The sequence below is a fragment of the Oryx dammah genome, unplaced genomic scaffold, assembly GCF_014754425.2.
Source record: "Oryx dammah isolate SB20612 unplaced genomic scaffold, SCBI_Odam_1.1 HiC_scaffold_13, whole genome shotgun sequence".
NCBI lineage: Eukaryota > Metazoa > Chordata > Mammalia > Artiodactyla > Bovidae > Oryx > Oryx dammah.
In genome coordinates, this window is record NW_024070197.1 from 8,591,949 (window position 1) to 8,610,955 (window position 19,007).

The 19,007-nt window shown below is 55.6% G+C and overlaps 2 protein-coding genes and 1 long non-coding RNA gene across 3 annotated transcripts; all 3 read left to right on the top strand.

Annotated features, from left to right (window-relative positions):
• Window positions 1-619: 619 nt before the first annotated feature.
• Window positions 620-5,858, top strand: KLK15 (kallikrein related peptidase 15). Its single transcript, XM_040252189.1, has 5 exons — window positions 620-667; window positions 3,910-4,058; window positions 4,366-4,649; window positions 4,779-4,915; window positions 5,541-5,858. Exons 1-5 carry the CDS (start codon window positions 620-622, stop codon window positions 5,691-5,693), a joined length of 771 nt encoding a protein of 256 aa, XP_040108123.1. The 3' UTR covers window positions 5,694-5,858.
• Window positions 5,859-7,258: 1,400 nt separating this feature from the next.
• On the top strand, window positions 7,259-12,432 carry KLK1 (kallikrein 1). The gene is made up of 5 exons (XM_040252170.1): window positions 7,259-7,361; window positions 9,133-9,292; window positions 11,082-11,368; window positions 11,516-11,652; window positions 12,224-12,432. Exons 1-5 carry the CDS (start codon window positions 7,316-7,318, stop codon window positions 12,377-12,379), a joined length of 786 nt encoding a protein of 261 aa, XP_040108104.1. The 5' UTR covers window positions 7,259-7,315; the 3' UTR covers window positions 12,380-12,432.
• Window positions 12,433-14,039: 1,607 nt separating this feature from the next.
• LOC120872083 lies at window positions 14,040-15,883 on the top strand. Its single transcript, XR_005723163.1, has 2 exons — window positions 14,040-14,128; window positions 15,617-15,883. It is a non-coding gene; the product is annotated as an uncharacterized LOC120872083 (long non-coding RNA).
• The last annotated feature ends 3,124 nt before the right edge of the window (window positions 15,884-19,007 follow it).

The window sequence follows — 19,007 nt, forward strand, 5'->3', positions numbered from 1 at the left end:
GCAAAAAGGGAAAAAATGGAAGAACTGGCTGCCTCTAGGGCCAGGTCATGAGAGACCCAGCCAGTGAGGGTGGAAGGGGAGAAGACACTCGGGTCCTCGCAAGTGAGGCTGAGGAGACTGGGGCTTCATCCCAGGGGAACTGGGGGTCTGCAAGTGCTGTGAGTGGAAAAGGGAACTGGTCACCTCCAAGCACAGGAGCATTCTGTGGGGGCCATGTGGGAGGACAGGCTGGTGGGGGTGTGGGACTCAAGTAGAGGGACAGGCCGAGTGAGGGGAAGCCCAGAGGCCGGATAGGAGGCTGGCATAGGGTTTGGAGAAAGCATGAATCTTGAGCCAGAGCCCTCGGGCAAGTGGATGGTGTTGGGGTCTGCCAGGCCATGGGGACGCCTGGGAGTCTGACTAGGTGCCTGGAGGAACAGCAGACTCCTGCAAGATGGGGAACCCGGGAGGAAGAGCAAGTTGGGGTGGAGTACAAGGATGCTGAGAAGAGGTGTCTTAAGAAAAAGTGGGATGAGTTTGTGCCTGGAGGGGTCCAGGTGGGGGTAGGAGGATCCAGCCTCACACCAGCTCACCCTCTCCCCTCCCCAGACTTCAGCAGAGCCCTGGTCCCTCCGTCATGATGTTGCTTCTCCTCACCTTCTCCTTCCTGCTGACGTCTGCAGGTGAGGTGGGCCCAGGTCAGATCCAAGGGGACCTTCTGAGAATCCCTGCCCCCACCCCCACCTCAGCCACCGGCCAACCCACCCCCCGGGGTTTCCACCCTACCCCAAGCGCTGTCGGGGGCCCGGGGCTGCTCCAGAGTCCCCGTGATGATGAACATGTCCCTTGGAGGACCTAGACCTGAGTTCAGGTTCTGGGGCTGCCCCTTTCTCGCTGTGTGACCTTGAGGAAATTGCTTCCCTTTCTGGTCCTCGCGTGCCTTCTCTAGAAGACGACCTCCCGGTAACAATAACGGGGAGGTTTCCCTAGTATGATGTAGGTAAAGCTTATGCATGCGTGCGTGCTGAGTTGGGTCCAACTCTGCAACCCCATGGACCCCAGCCCACCAGGCTCCTCTGTCCATGGGATTCTCCAGGCAAGAATGCTGGAGGGGGTTGCCATGCCCTCCTCCGGGGAATCTTACCGACCCAGGGATCGAACCCACATCTTCTTGCATCTCCTGCATTGCAGATGGATTCTTTACTGCTGAGCCCCAGGGGAAGCCCCATGGGTGGGCTCTACTGCCCTCATTTGACAGGGGAGGGGGCTGTGACTCAGAGAGGGGTAGCCTCTAGGTCAAGGTGACCCCAGGTGACAGGAGAACTCCAGACCAGGTTCAGCCACCTCCCATGGAGAAATTAAGTGTAACCTGATGCCTCTACTCTGGACAAGCAGAAGGTAGACTGTAATTAACCTCTCCCCACATGACCCTCACTCCCGGGGGCCCCCTCAGACCTCCCCCCAACCCCGCTGCCAGCCTCCCCTCTGGCGCTCTCCATGCTCCCTCCTTTCTGCCCCCACCCCATCCCTCCACCTGCCCGCTGCACCCGACTGAGGCCTCCACCCTCCTCCAGCTTTGACTGGCTAGGTGCAGCCTCGGTGCCCAGCTGTTCAGCCCGCACCCTCCGACCTTCTCCGTAGGACAACCCCACCCTTCCCGTGTTAAGCCCCTTGTCCACCACATCCGCGTTCTCCCCCCGCCCCCCAGCCTGGCCAGGGCCCTTGGCCCAGTTCCTGACCCTGGAGCCGGGTAGCGTGTGGTCATTTGGTATGGTTGTGTGAAGCCCGCCCCGGTGTGCGTCTCTGTGTGCCTAGGGAGCTGTCACCTTGAGGGGACATATCCCATTGCCCAGTGCAGGGGGTCATGATCTTGACCCTTCCCTGTTCATGTACTCGTGCACAGTGCAGTGTGGGTGGGGGGAGTGTGTGTGTGCACGGGTTACCCTATTTGTCTACATCCTGACCACACGTATGCACCCGGGCCCCAGCTGTGAAACACAGTTAGTGACCTTGAGCAGCAAGGCAGTGACTTGAAGGCTGATCTAGAGATGGATAAATGTGCCCTGCCCTGGCTGCCTGTGTCTCCAGCAATGTGTCTTTGACCTTGAATGCCACCTCTGTGTTCCATGTCTCCCTGGGTCTGATCCAGTGAGTTCACATCTGAATTCTGGCCCTCTGGGTCAGTTCTATAACTCTGAATCTCCACAGAGTGGCTTGGGAAGGAATCAGTTTTGACCTTGACCATCCTTATGTGAATTTGCACATACGTCTGGCTTCCTTGGCTAAATTTGTGTCGATGACTTGAACATCCACATGTGTGCCTACATAAGTAAATCTATATGTCCTTTAGCTTCCCTCGTGGCTCAGTGGTTAAAGCGTTTGCCTGCAATGAGGGAGACCCCAGTTCGATCCCTGGATTGGAAAGATCCCCTGGAGAAGGAAACGGCAACCCACTCCAGTATTCTTGCCTGGAGAATCCCATGGAGGAAGGAGCCTGGTAGGCTACAGTCCACAGGGTTGCAAAGAGTCGGACACGACTGAGCTACTTCACTTCAATATTTATTAAGCAGTTACAATGTGCCAGACATCATACACACCCTTTCTCTTTCTCTGTCTTGCTCTCTCTCCCACTTAATTCTTAGAATAATCCCATTTTACAGATGAGGAAATAGAGGTACAGAGAGGACAATTTGCTCAAAGTCTTACAGATAAAATGTTTGAATACAGGAGTTTTCACTCTATCATTTCAGATTTAACCACTACACTATAGACTCATGTTGGTGACCAGTCTTTGGGAACCTGAGTGTGTATTGGTGCCTTTTCCTGTGTACCCTTATTAAAGATTTCATTTTGTTGTTGAGACCCCATGTGCAAGTATGCAAACCTGTGACCTTACATATGCAGATGCACACAGGAGACTTGATCTGAGCTTCTATGTCCAAATCTGTGTCTGTAAATGTGTGTGTATGCACACACGTACATACACATGGTGGCGTCCTAACTATCCCTATTCACATACACACATGGAGTTCTGTACTGTGATTCTTAGAGCTGAAACCCACATATGTGCAAATGAATTTCAGCTTAAAGTGTTGGCAATATCAGTTCCTACGTTTAGAAAACTGACTGTGTCCCTATGTTTGCCCATGACCTTGTGTGGCCACATCTGTGTCCTTGTAAGACACTGCATTTGGCTGAGATGTCCAGACTCTGGAGCCAAGACTTGTGTCATACATATTGAGAGGCCACATCTTTCTGATGGCTGTGACAGCTCAATCGGTGACCTTGAATGGCTGGTTCCAAGTGACCATCTGTCTGGACCTGAATCTATCATTCTTGTCTCCACTTCCTCTCACAGACGGCTTCCTGCCCTCTTGTCCTCTCCCTGTCCTCGCTCCCAGAGTCCTGTATCATCAAATGGGTGGGGGCTAAGGGCAGGGACACGGTTCTGGAGGGAACAAGCAGCAGCTGGAGACTTCCGTGGCTGTCCAGTGGTTAAGACTCTGTGCTTCCACCGCAGGGGACCCTGGTTCAAGCCCTGGTGGGGAAACTAAGATCCCACATGCCATGTGGCATGGCCAAAAAAAAAAACCTTTTTTTTGTTTAAAGTAGCTGTTGTAAAAGCTAGAGAGAAAGTTGTACTAAAAAATCAATAGCAGGGGCAAAAACAAAGGCAGTGAACTTCCTTAGCGGTCCAGTGGTTAAGATCTGGGGCTTCTGCTGCAGGGGCCATGGATTGGTCCCTGGTTGGGGAAGTTCTGCATGCCACTGGCCGAAACAACAAAGACAACAACAGGGACATCTTAAGAATTTGGGGGAAGGCAATATCTGGAAAATGTGTGGTGAGGGCAGGGTGCAAGGAAGGTGCAGGGTGCAAGGAAAGGACTCTTTCCTCAGGGATCGCCTCTCTCTCCTTTCTCAGTGGCCCAGGACGACAGTGACAAGGTGCGGAGGGGTGAGGAATGTGTGCCCCACTCCCAGCCATGGCAGGTGGCCCTCTTTGAGCATGAACGCTTCAACTGCGGTGCTTCCCTCATCTCACCGCAATGGGTGCTGTCTGCAGCCCACTGCCAAACCCGGTATGAAAGCTTAGGGTCCTGAGGTGGTGTGGCAGGAGGGTCTAGGGATCTGAGAATCGTAGATTCTGAGGGAGAAAAAAAAAATTAAAACAGCTGAAACCGGGGGGTTGAGTTCCAGGTGTGTGTATGACTTTGGCACCTTGGTATCTGAGGCGCAGGGGTTGGAACAATTGGCTCCAGGGCCCTGGGGAAAGGGTAACAGGATCTCCAGATTCCCAAATGGTCTGGGGACCCGAGTTACCCGCCCTTTGATATTTCTGTCCTCTCCTCACTCCGCTTGCTGGTAACCACTCGCCCACCCGCACAGCTTCCTGAGAGTGCGCTTGGGCGAGCACAATCTACGAAAGCGCGATGGCCCGGAGCAACTGCGGACTGTTTCTCGCATCATCCCACATCCGCGATACGAAGCGCGGAACCACCGCCACGATTTGATGTTACTGCGTCTAACCCGACCCGTGCGTGTCACCGCCGAAGTGCGCCCGGTCCCGCTGCCCGCGCGCTGCCCCCAGGCCGGCGAGGCCTGCGTGGTGTCCGGCTGGGGCCTGGTGGCTAACAAGGAGCCTGGGGCCACAGGGAGCCCCGAGTCACAAGGTGCGTGCGTAAAAGGATGGAACTGGTTGTCGGGCCTCCTTCGAGGACCTTATTCTCCAGGGCTCTCGGGCGGAGGGGACAAGGGCCTGAAATTTTACAGATTCGCTCCAACTCTACTGTCCTCTGCAGTGAGACTCCCGGATACGTTGCACTGTGCCAACATCAGCATTATCTCCACCGCGTCTTGTAACAAGGACTATGCAGGGCGCCTGATGGACACCATGGTGTGTGCGGGCGTGGAGGGCGGAGGCACCGACTCCTGTGAGGTCAGAGCTGACAGGAAGCCACGGAAGGAGGAGAAAGGGCAGGGAAACAGGTTTGGGAGTTGGAACAGGGGGCCGGGTTTTGCTTGTTGTGGGCCAGGGAAGATGCTGAGGATAGGTTTGAGGAATGGAGAATGAAGGGCCCTTAGGATGGAGGTGAGGTGAGGGATGGGCTTAGAGAGGTGATGGGCTTGGGTTGTGTTTGGGGTGGATGATGTGGTTTGCGCTGGCCGTTGAGGATGGGTATGAGTTTGGCTTGTTTCCGTATGGGAAATATATCGAGGCTGAATGGAGGATGGAGATGAATTTTGTTTGGGATGCAAAAGACAGGAAGATTGGGGCTGAGCTGTGTTGCAAGTGAGGGTGGACGTGGGTTAGGTTAGATTTTGAATGGCAAAGGTGAAGGGTCGGGTTGAGTTGCTGGGTGGGGGGTGCAGTTGGACATGGGTTGTATTGAGCTGTGTTGGGTTGAGGTTGGGTTCTATTGGTTTGGATTAAATTGAGTCCTCCTGAGTTGAGCTGGGATGGGTTTGCATGGGGGTGGAGGTGGATTGGGTTTTGTTTGAGATTCTGAATGGTGGTGAAGATGGGAATGGGTTCCCATGCAAGCTTCCCCTTCTTCCCACAGGGTGACTCTGGGGGACCTTTGGTCTGTGGGGGTGTCCTGCAGGGCATTGTGTCCTGGGGTGATGTCCCCTGTGACATGACCACCAAGCCCGGTGTCTATACCAAAGTCTGCAGCTACTTGGAGTGGATCAAGGAAACCATGAAGAGGAACTGACCATTTGGGCCTACTACCTGTGTCCCAGCAGCCCCATCCTGACCTGGAACAGAACTGGGTCATCCCCCCAAGACCCGGTCCAAGGCCCAGAGGTTAGCCATGGACTTGCCTGTCTGAGACCAGAGCCGGTGCTCATGGTCACCTGTTTGATACCAAAATAACAGAAAACACTGATGCAAGCTTCTCTGTGGAAGTTTCTGCAACTTACTTCTGGAGATTAAGGGAAAGAGGGGCCAGAGACTGGGAGGGGAAACCAGAGCCACCAGATCCTGGTCCTTTTCACCCGCTGCCCTGATCTTTAGGCGAGAAGAAAAGACATGAAGCAAGGCCCTCTCTGTTCATTCAGCACCTTTTGATCTTGAGCCAAAGATCCCACCTCAGTCAGCCTGGCTTTCCCCATCTCATGTTGCTGTCCTTAGAATTAAATGACGTGATTCATAGGGACTGATTTGAATAGTCCCTGGCACTGAGAAAAGACACTGTATTTCTGGACCCCAATGAAAGGATGCAGTACACACTAGATAGTTGAGAATGACTTCCTTTTCTTCAAGACTGAGCTCTGAGCTTCCTGGTAGCCATGGCAAAAAGGCAAAGACTCTCCTTTCTGTAGGCAGGTTCCTGACATGCAGCAGAGGTTGGGCCCCCGTGAGCTGCTTTGAATCTAGTTCCTGACGCCCCAAATGTGATTTTTTTCCCAAGGTCACCAAATATTGGAGCACATGAACCTGCCTCCTGATACCTAAATATTTTATGGAGAGGAGGGTGGGTTGGAATTTGTGGAAAAGATCTCTTGACCCTGGAAGGCAGGTATTCCAGGATCTCTGGGATTTTGGAGGACATAACTTTGAGCATCCAGACTTGGGAAACCAGGAGGAGGTGGATAATGGAACCCTCCCATTGTCTGGGGCGGAGGACATTAGATTTTGAGATGCTGGGAAATTCACTCTGGAAACCATTGAAATGTCATATTTCTGCATCTGGAGATGCCAGGATTTGGTGATGGGTACCTAAGACTTCATTATGAAAGGAACAGTAGATTTAGGGACCTGGATTCCAAACCTGGGAATGCAAGAGTCAGGGCCTTCTGAAAGCCCAGACTTACATCTCAGAAGGTTGCTGGGAGCTGAGAAATTGGCATCTTTGGCTCCAAGAGGTTTGGGGAGAAAGGAATCAGAACCCCACTGCTGGTATTTGAGGGTGCATGGGGTCTTGGGGGTACATAGCCTTATGTGGGGTTAAGGTATCTGGGGCTTGGCAGTGGAAGTCAGTGGTTCCTCCACCATCCTGTTCCTGCCCCCACTCACCCCTCTCCCCCTCTGCTCACCGGCTCTGGCCCACGGGCAAGCTCCAGGCCCTGCTCCGGCTGGCTTCTGGCCGCAGGAATGCTTCCAGCGTGATTGAGGGCCTGCAGAAGAACAGGTGCTCAGTGTCCCGTCCGTTCCACAGCTCTCGGGGTGGGAGAAGGTTGTCCAGCCCCCAGGAAGCAGGGGCAGGGCTTGAGCCAGCATCTGGGTGCCAGCAGGGCAGGGGTGGAGCCCTGGGGAGGGGGAGGAGGGCTTTAAAAGCCTCCTTCGGTGAGGCTCCCCAGCTACAAGCTCAGCGCCTGCCTGCCCCTGGACACCATGTGGTTCCCAGTTCTGTGCCTTGCCCTGTCCCTGGCAGGGACCGGTGAGACAGTGGGGAAGATGGGGGAGGGTGGGGTTGGGCCCTGATTCTCCGGCTGTCCCTGCCATCCCTGTTCCGTAACTCCTTCCCCTCCCACCTGGCACCTCAGCCTTCACCCCTCCAACCCCGTCCAGCCCAGACCAGGATACCAGGCTCTTTCTTATCTCTCCCAGCCACACCCTAAAATCCAGCCTGTCACTCCTCACTGTCACCTTGCTCCCATCAGGTCCTTCCTCCCTCCTGGGAAACAAGCAGGCTTTCCTCCTCTTCCCTGCTCAGATCCCTGCCCCCGTTCACTTTATGGGGCAGGTCCCCATCCATGTCTGTCTGTCTCTTCCGAGGGGCACCCCCAACCCCATCGGACGCTGGGACCCCAAGTCCCCGCTGCTCTCCCTAGTTCTCTATGGCCAGATGGTCTGGCTCTTGAATCCCCAAGTCCTACCACACCCTGGCGATTCTCCCCATCCAGCTGTCAGCTCTCAACTGGCTCCTCCAGTCTTGCCATCTGATGCCCCCTAAGCCCCTCAAGATCCCCGAATTCCAACTAGACACTGATGCTTCTTCGAAAACAGACTTTCTGGTTTGTGACCAGGTGGGCCTCCCATCCGGTGTGGGGGGTTTTGGAAGTGTCTCTTCCTCTCCTCTTTGTTCCAGAACCTCCATCCCACACCCCCAGCCTTCTCCCCACCAGGAAAAATATCCGGAACGCACAACCACGTGCCCCTTTCCATGTGGGATTCCCATCCTCCCCCACACGCCAGCTGTTCTCCAGCTGAACTCCTCCCACCCACCTCTGGTTTCCTGGGACCCCCTGCCACCTCTTCAAGATCCCAGCACATACCTTCTCACCCCAGCTGTCCTGTCCCAAGATACCTCAACATCTGATTCTAAAAGCTCCCCCATCAAATGAGTTCTGTGTCCCCACAGCCGCTTGGCCCCTGGCATGCCTTCCCTTTCATTTCTGTTCTGGCCCTGCCCCCAGGAGAACCCCAGGTCCCCAGACCGTGAGCCCCATCCCCATGAGAATCACCTGAATCCAGAATGACCACCATTCCACTTTCCCTCCTCCCGAGCTCCCTCCCAATCTGACCCCAACCTGGTTCCAGAGCTCTAACTCCTCTTAGATTGTCATTCCTGGATTGCAGGACTCTGACCCTCACGGGACTCCTTTCCCAGCCTAATCCTTTCATTCACTTTGATCCAGAACCCCAGATTCTCCCATATCTCCCGGCCCCAATCCAGGAGTCCCCAGATCCCCTGGATGCTCTTCTTGGCCCCTCTAATCTGAATCTGCAAATCTGCATTCTTCCCAGAGCCCCAGACACTCAGCCCTTGCCCTAACCATCTCATCAGCCTGGGGGCCCTTTCATCCTCCGAACCCTTTCTCCCACAGCCTCAGGCTCAGCCTCCTGGGGCCTTTAACCCTCGGTTTCCCCTCCCAGAGCCCAGAGCCTCTTGTCCTCCACTCCAAGAAGCCAGGCCATCCAACCCCCACACCAGATGCCTGCTGTACACGTTGTCTTGTCATTCCCTCCCTAATCCCCAGGGTCAGCTCTGTGCTCTGCAGTCTCCATACCCAGGATCAGCCTCCAACACCACTCCACCACCCCAGCGATGGTCCCCAGAATTCCAGGCCCATCGCACAGCCCCTGGCCCGTGTCCTCAGGCCACCCCCCAGCTCTGGTCAGGCACTCCCATGCAATCCCACAGCCAGGGCCCTTCGCCCCACTGCCTTGCCCCCCTCCCCACCTGACCCAGAGCACCCCCTCCGCAGGCGCTGTGCCCCCCATTCAGTCCCGGATCATCGGAGGCCAGGAGTGTGAGAAGCATTCCCAGCCCTGGCAGGTGGCTATATACCACTTCAGCACCTTCCAGTGTGGGGGCGTCCTGGTGGCCCCCCAGTGGGTGCTCACAGCTGCTCACTGCAAGAGCGAGTGAGTAGGGGCAGGGGGTCTGGAGGGGGCCCCGTGCACACAGGATTAAGCGGCCAGCACTGACCCTCGGGTGGGCTTTCCTGGTGGCTCAGATGGGAAAGAGTATGCCCGCAATGCCGGAGACCTGGGTTCCATCCCTGGGTCAGGAAGATCCCCTGGAGAAGGGAATGGCAACCCGCTCCAGTATTCCGTCCTGGAGAATTCCATGGACAGAGGAGCCTGGCAGGCTACAGTCCTCAAGGTCGCAAAGGGTTGGACATGACTGAACAACTAACACACACACACACACACACACACACACACACACGCAGGCACTGTCCCCTCGGATAACCTCAGGGGAGGCTGGGGGCCTCAGGCAGAGACAGGGGTTGGAGGAGGTTGTGGCCCAGGGTCACAAGGCGAGAGAGGCAGGGCTGGGACTGGATGACCCCAGGGAAGCCTGCTCCATGGTTGCCTGGCTCTCTTGAGTCAGTCCTCCTAACTGTCCCTCTGTCTTTCTACGTCTCCCTCTGTCCTGTCAGTCTCTCACTAATTGGTTCTGTGTGTCTGTGATGATGATTTATGTCTATCTCCCTCTCTCTTCTGTCTCCATCTCTGTCTCTCTCCCTGTCTCTGTCCATCTCAAGGTCTCTGCTACCATCTTTATCACCTATGTGTCACCCTCCATCTCTCTGCCCTGCCCCCATCTCTCTGTCTCTCTCTGTCTCTGTGTCTCTCCCTGTCTCTGTCTCTGACTCTGTCTTTCTCTGTCTCTGTCTCTCTCTGTCTCTCTGTCTGTCTCTGTCTCTCTGGCTGTCTGTCTCTCTCTCTCTCTCTCCGTCCCTCTTCCATCACTACTGAGCACGCCTTCTCCCCAGAGAAACGGAAGACTGTCCCCATCCGTGCATAGAGGGGTGGCTCTAAGGGGACACAGAGAAGGGCTGGTGTCAGCTTGAGCTGGGGAGGCGAGGGCAGGGGAGGGAAGGAGGAAGAAGAAGAGGGAGGGAGGGAGCTGGGGCAGGCAGGGGACGCAGACCTTGGGCCGGGGGCCAGGCCACCTGCTCTCTGGGGAACCAGCCCCGGAGCCTCCGCGGCAGCTGAGCTGGTCCCAGGCCCCGCCCCCTTCCGCCCCGCCCCCTCCCTTCTTGTCTCCCTTTTCTCTGTCAAACTCTCACCCGCTCGCCTCCTCTGCCTGTTCCTCATTCTCTCTTCTTCCCTCCTCCTGTGGCCCCGTTTTCGCTCTCCTTGCTCCTTCCGTCTTTGCCCTCCCTTCCTCTTTTTCTTGGCCTATTTCTCACCGTCTCCGTCTCTTCCTTATCTCCGGCGTGCTCTGTCTCTCCCCCTTCTTTCCCATCCCCTCTACTGTTCCAAGCTCTTTTTCACCCCGTTTCTTTGTCTCTGTCTGTGACATTGTCCCATTCTCTTATTCTTGCGCTCACTGTTCTCTGCTTTCTGTGCCTCTGTCTTTCCCGTCTCTCTTTCACCCCCCTCTCCTGTTTCTCTTTGGGCCCCTCCTCATGTGCTCCTGCCCCGTCTCCCTTTCCTCCCTCATTGCTTACTTGTCAGTCCTGTCTGACCCTTTGGGACCCCATGGACTGCAGCCACCAGGCTCCTCTGTCCGCGGAATTCTCCAGGCAAGAATACTAGAATGGGTGGCCATTCCCTTCTCCAGGGGATCTTCCCGATCTAGGGATTGAACCCGGATCTCCGCATTGCAGGCAGGTTCTTTTACCGTCTGAGCCACCAGGGAAGCCCTTCCTCCCCCACCCCGACCCCTACTCTCAAGGTCTCCACCCTCTCCTTCCCCTAGAAATTACCAGGTCTGGCTAGGTCGCCACAGCCTGTTTGAGGACGAAGACGCGGCCCAGTTCGCCAGTGTCAGTGAGGACTTCCCAAACCCGGGATTCAACCTGAGCCTCCTGGAAAACCACACCCGCCAGCCAGGAGAGGACTACAGCCACGACCTCATGCTGCTCCGTCTGCAGGAGCCCGTCCAGCTCACACAGCACGTGCAGGTCCTGGGTCTGCCCACCAAGGAACCCCAACTGGGGACCACCTGCTACGCCTCCGGCTGGGGCAGCGTCAAGCCAGATGAGTGTATGCCGGGAGTCCAGACGGTGCACCGCGGAGCCCGGCACCGGGGTGTGCGGGAGGAGGGGCCTGGGGACCTGAACTCGAGAGTCTGAGGGAGGAGGGCTGAGGGTGTGGGGTCTGGCCGCAGCCGCGTCTCTCCCTGGCCCGCAGTCTCTTACCCAGACGATCTCCAGTGTGTGGACCTCACCCTCCTGCCCAATGAGAAGTGTGCCACAGCCCACCCCCAGGAGGTGACAGAGTGCATGCTGTGTGCTGGACACCTGGAGGGCGGCAAGGACACCTGCGTGGTGAGCCAGCCTGCCCCCCTCCCCAACCTCCGGGCCTTGAAGTGCTGGGGGCGGGGGCTCAGATTCTGCGCTGGGGTTCAGAGCTAAGCAGGCAACCGTCTCCATCGCTTCGCAGCTGTATGTAGCTCGCTACCCCCTTTCCTTCCTGTATCCCCAACCTCCACACACATCAGAGTTCACGCGGTCCTCCCTCTGACACATATTTCCGGTCCAGTCAGAGACAGCCTGGGGAGAGGTGAGCTCGAGGGTGGGCGGGTCCTGTAGGGTCGTGCTCCTCCTCCGCACTGACCTCCCTGCCGGGACCATCTTGCTCCTGAATCCTGCCCACCCTGGGCAGGCACCGGACCCTGAGACTCCCTCCCCATCGGCAGGACTCGAGCCACTGTCCCCTCTGTCGGAATCCGCGCTGACGTTCTTAAGGGAGTGGGCTCTGGAGACAACTCTCTCTCTCCAGACATGGGGAGTCACTGTCTGGATCTGTGCACTCGCGTCTAAGCGCTAGAGCTCACCAGGCAAAACCCTCAAGTCTTTGCTAACCTCTCTCACACTCCCCTACCCCTTTGTGCTGTAGGGTGACTCAGGGGGCCCGCTGATCTGCGAGGGTATGTTGCAAGGAATCACGTCATGGGGTCACATCCCGTGCGGCACTCCCAATAAGCCCTCCGTCTACACCAAAGTGATTCTGTATCTGGACTGGATCAATAAGACCATGACTGACAACCCCTGAATGCCCCCGCCCTGTACTTTACGCCTAGTAAAATCGAATATGCATCAAATTCGCATCAAGTCCTGGTGTTGTTCCGGCTTCCAAACGCTGGACACCTGGGAACTCGGGACCCATCCGGCCCGGACTTGAGGCTCCCCAGCCCTCCCGGCTCTTAGCGGGAGATTTGCAGTTATGAGCAGCGGGGAAAGGAAGGGTCAGAGGCAGGTGTAGACAGAAAGGCTCAGACCCCAAAGGGCAAGGCAAGGGCTCTGAGCCCCTCTTCCTTGGAGGGAGAGCAGGAAACGGAGGCTCAGACTCAGAGAAGGAACCCACGTTTTATTAATGGCTGGGAAAGCCAGGAACGTGGAGGAGGGTGGAAACATAATTGCAAGCCACGCCCCCCGGGGGTAGGGCCTGTTCCACCGATGAGCAGGGCGACATCCAAGGCTGGGCAGTGCCATGTCTGTCCGGGGAGCCAGACTGGACGTTCTGGGGCGGTGCTGGCCCTCGGAGGGGTAGGAATGCCAATAATGGCGTGAGGCTTCAGGCCACCGCCAGTGAGAGCCGGACACCTGGGGGCGGGGCCTCGCCAGGCTCGGGGGCGGGGCCACAGCGCTCTGGCCGCGCAGAACGCGAATGGGCACCGTCGGACTTCCGGGGTGGGGGCAGGGAGAGACACGCTGGGCGGGAAGGCCAAGGTGAAAGGGGTGGCCCGGCATCAGTGTCCTGAGAAGCTCGGGTGCAGTTGGCTTCGAGAGGCTTGGACGGGGCTGGGGGTGGTGGAGGGCGGGGGGCAGGCTCTTAAACGGACAGGTCCTCGGTGTGCTTGGAGCCTGCGTCCAACGACGACGGCGGTTCGGATAAGGACTTCCGGGTGTTCTGCAGCGAGGCCCACCGGCGGTAGCTCACCCGCCGTTCCATGGAGGGCGTCCCGTTGCCCCACATGCCCATGTAGTTTAAGTAGCTCAGGATTCCTGGGGACGGGAGTGGAGGTGCTAGATGGCCCCCTAGGCCCAGGCCCGTCCCTGTAGGCTGACCTCCCACGGGGTCCACCCCAATCCGGTCCGAGGCCCTGCCTGGTACGCTCGCCCCTGGCCCCACCCCCTGCCCTGCCGAGACCCCGCCCTCACCGGCCCACAGCATCAAGGCTCCGGCACCCCAGCTCAGGTAGGTGGTCACCAGGTAGGATACCTGTGGCCTCGGTTGGAGCATCTCGCAGTTGGCTATAAAGAGCGTCAGGCTGAGGAGAATCAGGAGCCCTGCACTGAGATGGGGCCAGAGATGGACACGAGGCTGGACAGGGACCCAGAGACCTCCAGAAAGAGAAGCGAGCCAGAGACATCCTCTCCCACCCTGCATGACTAGCGTGCCTCTGCGCGCGGACACACACATACACGACAGAAAGATACCAGGAGCAGGGAAACAGGAAGAGAGTGAGGGATATGTTAGTTAGAACTGAGAAACCTACAGCAAGCGCGCGGGGGTGGGGGGGGTGGGGGTGAGGAGGGGGGAGCAGGGATGCAGAGCTCAAGAGACATTCAGAGAGACCCAGCAGGACAGAAATTCTGGGACACACCTCCCCAAGCCTTTTCCCAGGGCGACATTTACCAGTGAAGGAGCTGAGGGTACTGAAGACAAGGTCGGTCTTGTTAAGACGGCGGAGCGCTGGCCAGAAGGAGAAGCCCATGGCCAGGAGGAGGACTAGAGACAGGATCATGGCCAGGATCATGAAGCCCATGCTCATGTGGATGAGAACTGGGGGGAAAGGAGGTAATGCCCCAGACTCACCCCTAGATACTCTCCAAGGTCACCCTCCAAAGTCATCCCCAACAGACACCCCTGAAGTTTAGCTACAGACATCCTCAGTATCACCCCCAATGCCATCACCAAAGTCACCTCCTAGAAACTCCAAGATGATTCCCCCCCTCACAAAGTCAACCCCATGTACCCATAAAGTCAACCCCAAATCATCCCCACTTTCTTTAAAAAGTGTGAATCGCTATGTTGTACACCTGAAACTTATATAATGTTGTAAGTAAACTATACCTCGATTTTAAAACAAGTCATTCCCACTTGCACCCTCAAAGTTGTCCCAAATCACCCCCTCTTACCCCAAAGTCAACCCCAGTCACTCTCATAATCAACTTCACACATACCTCTAAGGTCACCCCACAGATGATCCCTGAGTCACCTCCACCCACATCCTCAAGTTCAGCCCACAGAATCATCTCTAGCATTTCTAGAATTATCCCCACAGACACCCCCAGAGTTAACTCTGCTTGTACTCTCAAAAGATTTCCCACAGCAGATCACATTTATACGCTCAATACCAACCCTCCACTCCCAACAGCACCCTCGAAGTTACCCAGGACAACTCAGTCACTTTCATCATCTGTAAAGTCACCCTACTTCTCTCCCACTCATACTCCAGGGTTCCCTAATGACACCCTAAAACACCCCTAGGCCTCCCCAGATATACCAAGGTCATCCCTAGAGCCCCTCACAGACATTCTCCAAATAATCCCCCAGACGTCCCCCAGAGTGCACACACAGATGTACACACAAGAAAACTTCCAAATACTCTAAAATCAAGGTTCCTAAAAGACATAATCACACTCAGTTTGAAACTGACATCCAGTTTTCATTTCGGCATGACAAGAGTTTCAGCCCTTTCTGAGAATTGCGTATCTTCCTTTTAGCCCTTTCCTACTTTTATCTGCTTTTGAACAGTGCAAGACTGTTTCATCCAAATGAGCTAAAACTCCATCTGCTTTGTTACTGGCAAACTGCATGTATATACAAAATAGAAATAGTGCTCTCAGGATCAATCACATAATCCTGGTTGAGTGTTTTTCACAACATACTCTGCCCTCTGGGATCACAGAAGTAGTCATGTAACTCAGGCTGAGTCAATCACAGTGCCCCAGGGACTTAGGCATTGGCTCAAACATGGGCACATGCACCAAGGCCAACCAATCAAACTCTTCCCTGGGACTTTTTCTAACTGAAACTGTCAGGTACCAGCTCTTTCTTCTCTAATCAAGAAGATCATGAGCTTGGAACTGCCTGAGACTTACATCCAGCCTCATGGAATCCAGCCAACCACAGAATGACATCGTCCTAACCACAACAAAATGGTTCAGGGAGAAGTGAGAAATCTCAGGGTAGTAAATCTGGTCCCAGCAGAGCTAATCCTGAGACCCTCATGTGAGGGCCACAGAAGACAACTTACTCTCTTTTCTCCATGGTTGTGTACAGGAAAAACAAAACGGGACCCCAGAAGCTGCTGACAGCCCCACTGCCGCTGTACAGCACAGCTTGCCTGAGGGCCCAACACACAGGGAGCCTTCAAGGAGAGATGGCAAGAGACAGACACCTTTTGAGCACCTGGATCCAGCAGTACCTGAACCTGAACAATTTATGCCTATGGACTTTTCTGTAACTTGAAACGAGCTTGAGTTTGAGAGGTATAAGAGAAAGAGATGTCCCGAGTAAGTAAGATTAATACTACACAATGTTCTGAAAGTTTTATGAGCACTTATTTGCGATCTGAAATGAAGGTAGGTGCATTGACTTGGGGCAGGGGTGGAAATCCTTATGATAATAAGAAACCTGGATGAAACACTTCGTATAATATGTGCCAGGTACTATTCTAATTCTTTTGTGTGTTTTCACTCACGTATTCCTCAAACAGCCCACAAATAGGTACCAATATCACTGGCATTATAGAAATGAGGAAGCCAAGCCACACAAGGGTAAAGAAAGATGCTCAAGATCACTCAGCTACCAAGTAGCTGAGCCAGGGTTCCAACTCAGGCGCCCTGGCTCCAGGGTCTGGGCTGACTCTGTGGTAATGCTCAAAAGCACTGGAAAAGCAGAGACCTATAAGGAAGCAAAATGTTTCTGGGCTTCCCTGGTGGCTCAGCAGTAAAGAATCTGCCTGCCAAATGCAGGAGACATAGGTTCGATCCCTGGTCCAGGAAGACTTCCACATGCCTTGGGGCAACTAAGCCTGTGTACCACAACTACTGAGCCTGTGCTCTAGAGCCCAGGAGCTGCAACCACTGACGCCCACACGCCCTAGAGCCTGTGCTCCACACTGAGAGAAGGCACCACAGTTAGAAGCCTGTGTGCCGCCACTAGAGGGGAGCCCATACAGCAGCGAAGGCCCAGCACAGCCAAAAACAAATTGTTTAAAAAAATTCCTGAAGGAGCTAAAAGCCATCTTGTTTTCTTTTTAAAAAATAAAGTAAATAAATAAAAGGAGCGGGAGAGAGAATGATGGTGTCTTTAGCCATCTAATCATGAAGCAGATTGGGGTTGGACCAAGTGCAGCACTCGTCTTCCCAAGCACAGGGCCACTCTCATTGCCTCATAAGCCGCATACCACTCCAGGACGCTCCCTCCCAAGGCCTTCAGAGAATTTCCAGAGAGCCCCTCGAGAATCCTAAAGATTTCTCTGCCAACCAAGAATACCCAAAGAGATTCCCCCAGAGGTTCTCTCCCTTGATCATCTCTAAAGACCACCACCCCCACAGAGCGCCCAAACGCCTGCCCCATCCCCCACTGACCCGTGACTTGGCGCAGGTCGGCACACGTGTACTTCTCGCAGTTGGTCCAGAAGCCCACGTAGCCGGTGTAGGAACCGTGCAGGTAGGCCATACGCCCATCCAGCACGCTGAGCAGCATCATGGTTGCCAGGATGATGAAGACGAGACACCAGGCTCGCAGGACGAACTTGCGGTCCTCTTCCCATGAAGAGATCGGTTCCACTGGGGAAGAACAGAGTTCCCGGGGCCTGGCTCTGCCTGCGTCACTCTGTTACATCCTAGTTTCCACCTTTGAACACAACCACATCCCCCCCGCCCACCACCCTCACTTTGCCTGTTACCCTGTACGCAACTCCCTTCCACCCACAGCCATCTTCCCATCCCCATCCAAACCCCAATCCCAGCTGCATCCCCATCTCTGTCTCCTGTCCTATCCCAGCACCATCTACAACCCCATGCCATCTCCAGGATGCTCCCTGTCCTAAACCTCAAACACAACTCCATTCCCATCTCTGACCCTGACGGCGCAGGTCACCTCCCACCTACAACCCATCCTAAACCCAAATCTACTTGTTTTGTCTCCAGCCTCATCTTCTGTTCCCTCATTCCCCAAATCTCAGCTCGATCTCTGCTCCCAACATCATCCCCTTATCTTCATCCCTGTCTCAGATCCCAGCCCAGGACACGGACAACTGTGACATGGGCTCCAAAGGGTGCTCACGAGGCCAAGACCCATGACGTCAAAAGAGTGCCCACCAGGGCTTCCCTGCTGGTCCAGTGGTGAAGAATCTGCCTTGCGATGCAGGGGACACCCGTTTGATCCATGATCCGGGAAGATCCCACATGCCTCGGAGCAGCTAAGCCCATGCGCCGCAACCACTGGGCCTGTGCTCTAGAGCCAGGAGCCGCAACTGTGGAGTCCACGTGCTGCAATTACTGATGCCTGTGCCTCGAGAGCCCGAGCTCCACAACAAGAGACTCCACTGCAATGAGAAGCCTGCACGCTGCAACTAGAGAGTAGCTCCCACTTTCTGTAACTAGAGAAAGCCCTCGTGCAGCAGTGAAGACCCAGCAGAGGCAAAAATAAAGAGTGGACCTGGGTGGTGCACCCAACAGTCCCCAAGGGCTATGGGAAGAGACCCAGTCTTTTGCAAGATTCAGGGAAAGGTTAGGAGACACAGAGGCAGAGGAGAAGTAAAGAGAGCAAGAAGACACGTAGAACTTGAGAATAACGGGATGAAATTGATTTGTAGAAGGCCCTGGGGGAGGGGGAAGGGTGGGAACAGGCAGGGGGAAGGAATTAGAGATTCAGATCTCAGGCCCTCCAGAAACTGCAAGAATTGACTTCAGATGTGGCCCGAGACCCAGCGCTGCCACCACTGTGTCTAGCCCTGACCCCACCCTGGGCCCCTCTCCGATCCTGCTCTGCCTTCACCCTGACCATTCCTGATCGTCTTCCCCTAACCCTGCCCTGTGCTGACAGCTCTCTGACCCAGCCGTGACCCCTTTCTTGACCCAATCCTGACCCCACCCAGACCCTACACTGAGCCCACCCTGACCCAGCCCGAGCCCCCATGTCTCTCACGTGCGGCTAGAGTAGAACATGAGTCCATGGCCAATGTCCCAACCTCCTGGAACCCCTCCAACTGTCATGGAACCTCCCCCCAGCCCCAGCACCAGGCCAGACTAAAGCTCCGAGGCCTGCCTGTGGACAGTGAGAGAGACCACGACCGACAGGAGAGGGGACAGAGAGATTCAGACCCTGAGGGACGGAGCCGGGGGCCCAGGAGAGACCAATGGGCTTCCAAGAGGACACAGTGATGGTTGGCAAAGGGGGATGAGGTGGTTGGCAGGGTGTTGAGTGCATCTAGGCACCAGCCTTGTCTCATATCTCCACATGGCCCAGAGGTCCCATTCTGGTCAACAGAGCACTCAGCCGGATTCCCTCCTAGCCGCTCCCAGCAACTCCCAAGGTGAGAGCCAAAACCTTTGGTCCAGCACCTTCAGGTCCCGGGACAGTAACCAAGACTCTCAGTCCTCCCCCCAGACTCTCCGGGTCAGTATCCAAGAGCCGCTGCCCACCCACAACCGCCGGGTCA